General features: G+C 33.4%; 2 protein-coding genes across 2 annotated transcripts; one reads left to right on the plus strand and one right to left on the minus strand.

Annotated features, from left to right (window-relative positions):
* The first annotated feature begins 851 nt into the window (after positions 1-851).
* On the plus strand, positions 852-2,548 carry LOC131618309 (tyrosine decarboxylase 1-like). Its single transcript, XM_058889559.1, has 2 exons — positions 852-2,390; positions 2,489-2,548. Exons 1-2 carry the CDS (start codon positions 887-889, stop codon positions 2,518-2,520), a joined length of 1,536 nt encoding a protein of 511 aa, XP_058745542.1. The 5' UTR covers positions 852-886; the 3' UTR covers positions 2,521-2,548.
* A 7,259-nt stretch (positions 2,549-9,807) lies between these two features.
* On the minus strand, positions 9,808-10,503 carry LOC131620000 (uncharacterized protein PB18E9.04c-like). The gene has a single exon (XM_058891027.1). It carries the CDS (start codon positions 10,501-10,503, stop codon positions 9,808-9,810), a length of 696 nt encoding a protein of 231 aa, XP_058747010.1.
* Between the last annotated feature and the right edge of the window lie 1,751 nt (positions 10,504-12,254).

A 12,254-nucleotide genomic window follows, 5' to 3' on the forward strand; every position in this document is an offset into this window, starting at 1 on the left:
TACAATCAAAAACTACCATTTACTTCAAATCGTAAATCCAATCCCAACTCTTTTTCATAGGTGACAAAAAAAAGCATTGTGTTCTATCAAAGTATACACTCTTAAGTCCTCAATGCAAAAAAATTTACTAGCAAATTCTGATTCTCTGAAACTAATTTACTAACTGCAGTGAAAATTTGTCATCAAACATTTAGTAAAATAGCAAAATTAAGCTATAAAATAAAGAAACAAAAGAAGACTCATACCCCATATTATTTTCTCAAAAATTTCTGTCATAACTTGAATTGAAGTCGATTTCACGTGAGGAGTAAAGTAATATATAAGCTTTTGGACAAGAAAACCGTGGTACTAAGTCTGTAACATGTTTTACATCCTAACAATCTTCCCTGTTTTACATTATAAAAGTAAATTATTTCTATAATAAGGACAAAAAGTAATTGCATTATTGTCAAGTAGCATAATATAATAGGAAAAGTTAAACGTTTTAATTACAAGCTATCACTTCGTAGTTGTTCAACATAAATAAGGTGTAGCCAACTGCAATCGGATGAGGGTTGAAATCATTTAATGTCAGAACTTACCTTCGAACTGGATTACACAATTTGATGAAAAACAATTTTATGTATGATGCCGTTGTGAGGGAATTTTCTGTCATCTTATACACATTTATGCATTCAGAACATTAGTCTTCATATATAAAATTGATATTTTAAATTATAAAGGTTTAAAGTTTAAACCGTAAGAAACGTTTTGAATGCATGAACAAATCTTCTCCACCAAAACACTTGAAAACCAAATCTATATATTGGGTTGTATGTTATAAAGAAAGCTATACCTTTAATATATATCACACTCCAACCTTCCTAAAATCAATTCAATAAGAATCATGAATCCTTTAGACCTTGAAGAATTCAAAAGACAAGGCTACATGATGATTGATTTCCTCACAGATTACTATAAAAACATTGAAAACTATCCTGTTTTAAGCAAAGTAGAGCCTGGTTACCTTGCCAAAAAACTTCCATCTTCACCTCCATTTGAACCAGAATCCATTGAATCAATCCTTGAAGATGTTCAACAGCATATAATCCCTGGAATCACACATTGGATGAGTCCAAACTATTATGCTTACTTCCCTAGTAGTGGTAGCATTGCAGGGTTTGTAGGTGAAATGTTAAGCAATGGATTCAATGTTGTTGGATTCAATTGGTTATCATCACCCGCTGCAACTGAGCTTGAAACCATTGTTATGAATTGGCTTGCAAAAATGCTTAACTTACCAAAATGTTTTATTTTTTCATCAAATTTTAAAGATGGTGGTGGTGGTGTTTTGTTAGGTACAACATGTGAGGCTATTTTGTGTACACTAGTGGCTGCTAGAGATGAAAAACTTTCTAAAATTGGAAAAGAAAATATCGGAAAACTTGTTGTGTATTGTTCAGATCAAACACATAGTGCACTTCAAAAAGCTACTCAAATTGTTGGAATTCATGCACAAAATTTTAGAGTCATTAAAACTAAAGGGTCCAATTTTTTTTCTTTGTCTCATGAGTCTTTTCTTTCTACCATTCTTTTAGATGTTGAAAATGGTTTGGTTCCTTGTTTCTTATGTGCAACCGTTGGCACAACCGCAACGAATGCTATTGATCCTATAAAGTTATTATGTAATGTGGCAAAAGAGTATGATATTTGGGTTCATGTGGATGCTGCTTATGCAGGTTCAGCTTGTATTTGTCCTGAATTCAGACATTACATTGATGGAATTGAAGATGTAAATTCTTTTAGTTTTAATGCTCATAAATGGTTTTTGACTAATTTAGCATGTTGCTGTCTTTGGGTGAAAGATCACAGTGCTTTGACAAAATCACTGTCGACATATCCTGAATACTTGAGGAACATTAATTCTGATTCGAAGCAAGTGATTGATTACAAAGATTGGCAAATACCTTTGAGTAGGAAATTCAATTCATTGAAACTATGGATTGTTATTCGAAGCTACGGTGTCGAAAATCTCAAGAAATTTCTGAGAAATCATGTGGAAATGGCTAAAACATTTGAAGGACTGGTGAGGAAAGATGAGAGGTTCGAAATAGTTGTGCCAACAAGATTCGCTTTGGTTTGCTTTAGGATATCTCCATCAGCAATTAACATTAGTAATGAAAGTGGAGATTGTTACTATATTGGAAAAATGATGAATGATGGATATTTGGTGAATGAAGTGTATCGTAAGTTGCTAGATTCAGTTAATGGTTCCGGTAAGGCATACATGAGTCATTGTGAGGTTGATGGAGCATTTGTTATCAGATGTGCAATTGGTTCAACCTTAACAGAAGAGCATCATGTGACTATGACATGGAAATTGGTTCAACAACATGCAAGTTTTCTTTTAGGTACTCCTCTCAACTCATGTTAGTACATACACAAGCTTTCTGTCTATAGTCTTTGATCAAATAAAAAATGTAATCATATTTATTGTTCATTATTTTAGGGAACAAGCAAGCTTGTGATACTCAAACTTGATGAAGGGTTTCTTTCATCTCAAAATGCTCATTTTCTGTCTATTGTCTCTTCATCTCTGTACTCGTCAAATCTATCAACCATTTGAAGGTTTTCATCGCAGAATAATGTTTTATTTACTTCGTAATACTCTCTCAAATTTGATGTATTGATTGTTTTAACTATTATGTAATTTTCATTTATCATTGCATAAAGCAAGCGAGGGTACGTGTGTGTGAGCGGGAGAGAGCCTACATACTTATTATGAAATTTTCCTTGATTGTTACTTAAAAAAAGTATGTGAATATTCTAAGTGTGTGTTAGATAAATTACAAAACGGACACTCAAAGAAATTGGTAGAATGAATCTATTCTTTGCCTTTGATTCCTTCCATGAAAATATGATATACTTGGTTCACAAGTCAACTTAATTTGTTAGGTTTGGCAACTTTAGTTGCTTACTTGAATGTAAATTTTCTCTATGAAAGTTGAAATAACAAATCCAGAAATAGGAGTATTGATATGTGTAACTTTTATCGGTAATACGTAGAAAGCAATCATGAATTATTATATATAAGCATCGAAAACCTTTATTTTCTATGAAATTTTATTTACTGTATTAGGAGTAAGAAAATTAATTGTTTCAAACCGGAAGGAATGAAAAGTAAGTTTCAAATTTCAATCAAAGCAGAAGTTAGAAGGATAAAATCTTACTTCTCTTTGAGACAGTCAAATATGGACTAAGAAAACGCAGAGCCAGAACGGAGTAGAGAGGACGGAGAATCCACCGTCGATGAACCACGCGCAGTGGCCCAGTGACCGGCGGACTGGAAGACAAAACAGTTTCCAATTCGCATATGGAGAAGGGCGGATTGTATTTAGAAATGTCATTTACTGGTTGCTTTGAAAAAATTATTTAAAACTTGATTTGAGCATTGTGATTTATGATAACATTTAACTTGCTTGATTTTTAATTTTGTTATCTTAATGAAACAAATTATGTAAAAAAAAAAATACTTACAAAAATAGTAATGATTTCTAATTATTAATTTTTTTTTTAATATAAGAGTTCTAACCAACGGTTCTTTTCGTAACGGTTCGGTATGGTTCGAAACTTATAACCGGTGTACCGAACCAATTATTTGGTTCAGTTAGATTCTGAACAAATTTAAACGGTCCGGTTCATATAAATTTTTACTATGGTTGGATACAATTCAGTTATTTCAATTAACCATACCATTACCAGCCCTAGAGAAGGCAAGTCGTAACAGAAAAATCACGGCAGGACTGGAAGACGAAACAGTTTCCAATTCGCATCTGTTTATGTATTCTGAACAAGTTGGTGTAATATCGGTTTAAGACAAATGTTTAATTCGCATCTGTTAAATTATGTTACACACTGAAACATATACAGGGTTGAATTATGTTACACACTTAATTATGTTGAATTACATACACAGAGTTAATATAACGGGTCCATAATGGAAAAATAATTGATACCATTAAATTTAACAAACGGATACATAACTTGCTACTGCTACATAACTTTCATAATGGTACAAAATTAAAACATCCTTAAAACTAATAAAATGAAAACAAGGAAAAACATTATCTTCCAAAAATTCTTCCAATTGATAATGTTCTTTATTTGAATTTGAATTTCCAACCAATCTTTGTTTTGATATTCATTTGTCAACCTTAGCTTTTTACCTCCATTTTCGCTGCACCAATTTCCTTTGTTAAATTTTCTAACCTACATTTTTGTTTCATCACAAATTGGTTCTTCTTAGCTACCACTTCCTCATAGAACCAATAAAAAAAGTCACACCCAGCTTGAGTAGAACCTTGTGTAAATCAAGAAATAACCAACGAACAATGTTATACCTTAATTTGTCAATGATGAAGGTCTTTTGAGAAATTTTACCTTAAAATATGGACAATCTCAAAATTATTTTTCAAAATTGCTAACTGTTGTTGTCGTGCGAAGAACATTTATGTCTCCAATGTGGCATATAGGTTTCCATCGCATATTGGAACTTGTGCATACCTTAGAATCAAAACTTTCAGATCATTTCTTTTCACAACGAATGAACAATGACCATAACTCATGGTTGATAGAACTCACGATTTCAAAGAATGGTGATGGAACAACAATAAAGGTATTCCTTAATTCGATTTAGGGTTCGTTCTATTCTATAGATATTTCCATAAACTACAAAGATAAAACGAAGAAGAAGATGAAGAATGAATGCCAACTTGCCTACCACTTGTACAAAATTAGACATCGTTTGAGACAATTTGACGGAAAGGACTTATATGGCGTTGTTTGAATAGATAAGGAATCAACCAGTCTTTTTTAAAAGTAAGGGATCAAAATGGGCCCTGAGGTAAAGATACGGAACCAAAGAAGGTATTTAGCTATTAATATAATATATAAAATTATACATGTAGTGATATATTTGTCAGGGCCTCCAAATAGGGTGGCGTATGTTTTACGTCAGGCGCCCGCCCCATTAGGCGTCGCCCAGGGCGTATCCTTTATGTGGCATAAGGGCTCTCCCTAAAGGCAAACATGGATAATACTATTTATCCAGTCCCTAACTGCATATGCGAAGTCATGCCCATTAATCCCTAAGAGATAAGCAATCAACAACTTCCCCCGGTCAAAAGGGAGCGGTTACCATTTCTTAAGAATTCCATGAACTCTAGGCCCTAGAGTATCTATAAATATCTCATCTCAAGCACTAGAAAAATATAACATAATACACGAAAAATACCCCTCAAAAGTCACAGAGCTTCTTGCCTCACGTGAGTTGGCTCTTTCATCACCGCGAGCAAGCCTAAACCACCAGAAAAATACTAAGGCCTGCAGTCACCCCTACCATTACTGAGATACCACACATTATGTACTTTTTGATAAGTACAGTGGCGCCCACCATGGGGTCTTAGTAAAACTAACCTGTGCCACACCTTTGGTTACCATCAACAATCTGATACTCATCAAAACCTCCACTCCTAGACCTAAATGTTCTCAATCATGGTTTATAGGAGAGCACAATATCCCACACCATAAGACACCAGAGGTAGTAGTGATTAAAATACCCTAACAAAGATGTGCGCTGCCATGGAAGAACTGCACCATCAAAACCAAAGTCTAGAAAACAATGTCCACAACGTCCAACAACGCCAGGAAGAGGCTAAACCTGCAAAGGAGATGGAAGTGTTGGACCACTAATCACTTTTAGATGAAATATAGGAAGTTTTTGTCTCTGAAGGGTTCAGGTCTCCCTCTTTTGTGAAGTTTGATGGGCACAATGATCTTTACTGTAACATCCCGATTTTATCAATATTTTTATTAATTATATTAGTAATTATACTATTTGGTATTTTTAATAATTATTTATTTATTTAGTTATTATGTGATATAATAATTATTTGAAATATTTAATTGTATGTGTGTTTGTGTTATTTGGGTTAATTATGTTGTATGAGAGATAAAGTTAATTGAGCCTTAGTAGTAGAAACATAATAGATGGATTATGGGTTAAGCCCATTAAGAGAAAAGAGATAGTAAGAGGAGAAAATTAGGGTTTTAGAGTTGGAGTCTCATAACTTATTTTTGGGGAGAAAGGAAAAATAAAAAAGAGAAGAGAAAGAAGGGAGGAGCACTTGAGAGAAGAAGAAAATTATGGAGGAAGCCTTAATTTTCGCAGCAAGTTTCAGCATAGGGTCACCTTGGCAAATCGGGCATATCTCTCAATCCAACCGTTGGATCGTTATGGTACTTGGACACAACGTTCCTGACTCATAGAGGTAAGTTCTGACCGGAGCGATTTTGATTTTGAGGGTTTTAAGTTCGTCTGGTAAGCTGATTACCGAACTGGTGTTTAGGTGTGTCTCTAGTTGATGTTAGAAAGGATTTCTTTTGGAGAAAAGCTTAGAGCTATGGTGAAAGAGTCCATATTTACCAAGGTAAGGGTGGAGTTCGAATTATATAACCAGGAATATGATGGTTGTATGTGGGATTAAGGTGTATGAATTTTTCCATGGATTATTTGTTGTGATTCTGTCGTGTTGATTCGATGAAATTAATTGTTGTTGTTTTATGCGAAGTTGAAGGGTGTTTCATTGACGATGTATACCTCTATTTATTGGTATAGCGACGATATAGGCTTATGCCTTTGTGACGATGATGTTGTTTGTTGTGTGTGTTTGTTGCATTCATATACTTATGCATTTTTTGCGACGGCCTGGATTGGCAAATTAGTGACGAAGGCTTATGCCTTGATGCCTCTGTTAACTGGCAATTAGCAATGGGGGATGAAGCCCTGGGTACCATATGCATGATGCATTAGTCGTGTCTCATTCATTTGTTTTATTGCGGCGTTGTGCGTGATTATTTGATTTTGATTTTGAATTGGTTGATTGGAGTTGAAACGTGAGATATATATTAGGACTTGAACCGTAATATACTTTTTTATCATGACTTTATTTATATTGTTTGATATCTCACCCGTTGTTGTCGATGGTTGTTATAATTGTTGTTACAAATTGTTGCTAAGGTTGTAATTATAATTGTTGTTTGGAAGTGGTGATGATTGTATGATTCCTGTCTAATATATTAATTATCATACTTTTGTTTATATTTTTCGATATCTCACTCCTTCTGAATGATGTTTCCCTTACCGTGGGAAACGGACAGGTACTCAAGATAGCGGTGGAAGTTTTGAAGTGATTTTATGAGGTCTTTAGTTGCTGTTAGTCGAGTTGGTGTCTTGCTCTGATACGTAGCACTCGAGGGGATAAAACGATTGTTTTAATTATTATTTCTTTTGCTGATTTTTTATATGGTTTTGGTTTAAATTGTAACTTAAAGTTACCGTGCACTGATGCTACGACTTGAATTGAATATTTATGAAGTTTGTTGATTCCGCTGCGAGTTAATTATTGAATTTAAACAAAGTGATTTTTAGTAATGATTTGATTATTGTTTTAAATTCTTGTGCTATGTATCTATATGAAGGCAAGTAAGCCGTAAATGTTTTTGAGATGACGAATATGTGATACCTCAAATGAACTTGTTTGGAATTTATACTCTGATTTTCCGTATAATTTATCGGGTAGATTTGGGTGTTACATTTACGAGCATGTCGCCTTCATCAACATACAAATGACCATCATCGGAGCGTTTGACTCCTTGAAGTGCAAGTTATTGTCTGGCACTTTTAGAGATGCTACCTTGTGATGGTACATGGGCTTATCTTGAGCTTCTGTTGCCAACTATCAGGGAATGGTGAAGAAATTGGTTCAGTAATTCACATCTAGTCGACACAAGAATATGGCTACCATCAGTCTGTTTAACATATGACAAGGCCCCTCAGAGTCACTAACGAAATACATCTCTCGTTATAATGAAGCCACCATAAGGAAACTTCAAGGAGGGTCTCAAAGAAGGACACTTTAATAATTCTATTTCCCAAAGGTCGATATCTTTGTTAGAATAAGTGGTCACAAGGGCAGAATGATACATAAAGTGCGAATAGAGCAGCGTTGGGAAAAAGGCATGAGTCATAAAAGATCATACACCTAGTGCCAAAGGCTGGCAGCACCCACGAAAGAGCAAATATACCCCGTCCATCAAGGACAAAGTTGCATTCAAGAAAGTAGGAAAGAAGATGGAGAGCTTCATGCCTCTGAACACTCGTCATGAACAGGTCTACCGGGAGGTTCTCCACTTGTATGATATCCCTACGTCTCTAGTCCCAAAGGAGGATATTATGGGACCTGATCCAGACATATGGTTTAAGTTCCATAAAGTTAAAGTGAACCACAGAGAAGAATGTTACCAACTCAAGAAGGAGATCGAGCGGTTGATCCAATAGAGACACCTCAAAAAGTATGTCAAAGGTGATTACTCCCAAAGGTCATGCGGGTCTAAATCCCCTGGACGAAACGACACAGGAAGACCTAGATCTAGAAAGGGAAATGAGTTATCCAAATAAGATGGTGACAAGGTCATATGCCATATGCTCAATACAATTATAGGAGGATTTTCTAGGGGAGACTAGCTTTGCGTATGCCTATTAGGTATTGAATATAGTGGATCTCCCGAGGGAGACGAAGGAAGGCGTGACGAGGACGTTAGAGATCGAGACCACCTTCTCAGAAAAGGATGCATCTGGCATTCACCCTTATACCAACGAGCCAATGATAATCACAGTTAGAGGTGATAATATGGAAATCATAAGATTTTTCATAGATTAAGGAAGCTTCACAAATATCCTCTATTGGGATACATTTGAGATGTTTTTCCTCGATCCTAAAGACTTAAAAGCTTTAAATGGATCACTATTTGAGTTCTACGGGGAGCAAGTACAAGTAAAAGGCTACATCACACTAAGGACCACCTTTTGAGTGAGAGAACAAACCAAGGAGATCAAGGTCAGATATCTAGTTATATAAGACTCCTCTTCTTATAACATGATTATAAGGATACCAACTCTTTATCAGTTGGGATAATCGATTTTTATCATGATTAAGCACATAATAAGGAACAGAGAGAGAAAAACAAAGACACAAATTTCATTTCATTTCATTGATCAAAACGCAAAACAGCCAAACAGAAAAAGAAAAAAAAACTTCAGAAATAATTTCTGAAATTGTGAAGAAATAGAGGATTCTAAAGTGCTTAAGGGTAAGCGGGGGGGGAGATTTTCTCCACAAGCTTGGACAACATCTCTTGAACAGTAGCATTCTGAGCATCCTGGTTGTCAAGTTGCTTTTTGACCTGCTGTTGTTTTGTCTTGACATCCTCAAGAATCTTCATTAGAAGGGGGAATAACTTATCATTTGAAGTACTGGAAGTCCCTTAAGTATTCTTTAGAGAAAGAGTCTTAGCTTCTTCATCTTCTTAGCACCTGCAAGCTCAGCAGCTTTCTTTTCTTCTTCAACCCTTAATCTTTCTTCAGCCTCTTTTACCATGGTGTCTCTGACTTGTTCTAAGAGATGGAAAATCTTTTGAAATTTGTCAGACATCCATTGTATGAAGTTGTTCAAGCACAAAGTCACCTTAGAAGAATCATTTGAGGTACCAGATTCTTCCTGAAGATCCTTAATCCTCTCTAATGCACTATTTCTAAACAAATATATTGTTTCACCTAAGGATAGGGCAGGAGGTTGGGATTTTGAAGTATGGTCTTCATATTCTTGTTCATCAAGGGTAGTGTTTTCAAATAAAGAAATTTCAGGAACAGGTGAAATTGGTTGTGTGGATTACAACAAGGTGGTGTCCATATAGAGAGGTGCGTCATGGTCAGAGGGATCGGTTGGATTGGTATATTGAGGTTGGTTTATTTGAGGAAATTATGGCAATAAAGATGTTGAAATCAGAAGTTGGTGTTAGGTTAGAAATCGGTGGAGAGGAACCACAGATAATAGCCTTAGAGACTATTGGGAAAGAAACAAATATTTGAGGTGTTTCAGAGGATGTAGAGATTAGAGGTTTGGTGGTTGTAGAGGTTCTAAATGCATAAGATAATAAAGATTTAGAGGAAGATGATGAAAGAAGGGTCGGTTTAAAAATAACTTGTGGAAGAGTTGAGGTGGTTATCGATGTTGTTGTTGTTTGAGGGATTGGATTGTCTTTGGATTTTGCTATAGGAGCGATATCATTTGATGGTGGTGATGAGATTGGTGTTGTAGTAACTGTGGTCGAAGTGTATGAAGGTGGTGTAAGTAAGGGTGAAACAGTTGATCTAGTAGCAGAAACAAATATAGAAGGATTAACAGAGTTAGAAACCTTACAATCAGATATTGTAGATGTATTAAGAGCAACATTCTCAGAGGATGTTGAAGACTGTCCTTTTACCAGAATTTTGAACTTCTTAGGTTTCTTCTTTTGAGTATTCTGACTCGAATCAAACTTTCTTTTACCAGTTGGAGACGAAGGTCTTTCTGGAAGAGCATCATAAGACATAATCGTAGCATCGATTCCTTCTTCCTCACGCATTTTGATGTAGTTTTTAAGACTTTCTGGAAGATTTTGTTGTGTAAAGAGAGGATAATTTTGAAAGAATGAAATAACTACCAATATTGATGAGTTATAAAAACATCATTTATATGTAGAATACTTTAGTATTTTAAAAAAATTAAAATTTTATTTCAATATGTAGAGGTGTTTAATATAAATTCATCTAACAACAAATTTTACTATGTTTGATTAAATCTTACTAAAATAATATTTTTGTTTGCTATATGGATGCTTTCGTTTCATGGTAATTATTAACAATTCATTCAAAGCATAAGTGTTTCAATGTAATTAAATAAATGATAAAAATAAAATCTAAAATACAAAATAAAGAGGCTGAACTCCAAAGTTGATACACATGCATAAGTGGTGTGTAATGCAACACAGTGAATTTGATAATACAAATAAATAAATACTCCCTCTATTTTCTTTTATAATTAAATTTTAATTTTTAAGTTCATTAAATAAATAATATATCAGAACTATATAAGTATGATATATGAATTATGAGAAAAAGAGATATGCATTTACAGTATAAATATTTTTATATTGTCAATCAATCACAACCATGTATCCAATTAAAATATAATTTTAATTTAAAAATAATAATATGACATGGCAAATGTAAGGATTTTAATTGATTGTATATGTAAAGTTAATTTAAACTGTCAGTACATTACCTTTAAACTCATTTTAAAAATATTAAAATTTGTTCATAAATAAAAATAAATGAAGTAAATAGTATGATAATAACTTTCTAGAAGAAAGTAAAAAAATACACCTATATTTTTACTTCTTTAATTGTTATAAATGTCGAGAGATCTCAATCAAAATTTCATTACAAAAATAGCTTGATAATAACTTTCTAACAGAAGTCACATAGGATACTCCTTCAAACATATTAATTATGAATTAATGAAATTTATTAATAGGAACATTTATAAACATAATATAAATAATACAGTACGTCTTAAGTATACGAATCAAGAAGGAAAAAATTTTATTGATAGAAACAGTTATAAATACTATATAATCCACTATTTTGGTTGAAGAGTTTTTTCTAAAATGACACTTAAAAAGGAACGGAGGGAGTAACTAATAAGAGTAAGACGCTTAAAAAAAGAAGAAAATGGAACGGAGGGAGTAACTAATGAGAGTAAGACGCTTAAAAAAAGAAGAAAATAATTATGTTAAAGAGTCATGAGAAATTTTAAATTTTAATTAACAATTAAGGCATTTATATTTTCATTTAATAAAATAAATATTATGTAGAATTACTTTTAAAAGGTAAATATGAGAAAATATTTTATAATACTCACACTTAAATTAAACTTTTTTTATTATTGTAACATGAATTTTTATATGATAATATTATATAATAATTAGTTGAAAAAAATAGTAAATGGTGAGGAGAATGGTTTTGAAGCTTCAATAAAAACAAATAAAAATTAGTGATATCACATTGGAAATTTTATCACATGACAAAAATACATTGCGTAGCATAAGATATGAGATTCTGTACATAAACGTCAGTGATATCACATTGAAAATTCTATCACATGACAAAAATACATTGCAGAACATAAGATTTGAGATTCTATACATAAAAGTAAGTGATATACATTGGCAATTTTATCACAAGACAAAAATACATTACGTAAAGTAAGATTTGAAATTTGCTTTAATATATATATATATATATATATATATATATATATAGGGAGCGTATCCGG

Source organism: Vicia villosa, linkage group LG7 (assembly GCF_029867415.1).
Source record: "Vicia villosa cultivar HV-30 ecotype Madison, WI linkage group LG7, Vvil1.0, whole genome shotgun sequence".
Taxonomy (NCBI): Eukaryota; Viridiplantae; Streptophyta; class Magnoliopsida; order Fabales; family Fabaceae; genus Vicia; species Vicia villosa.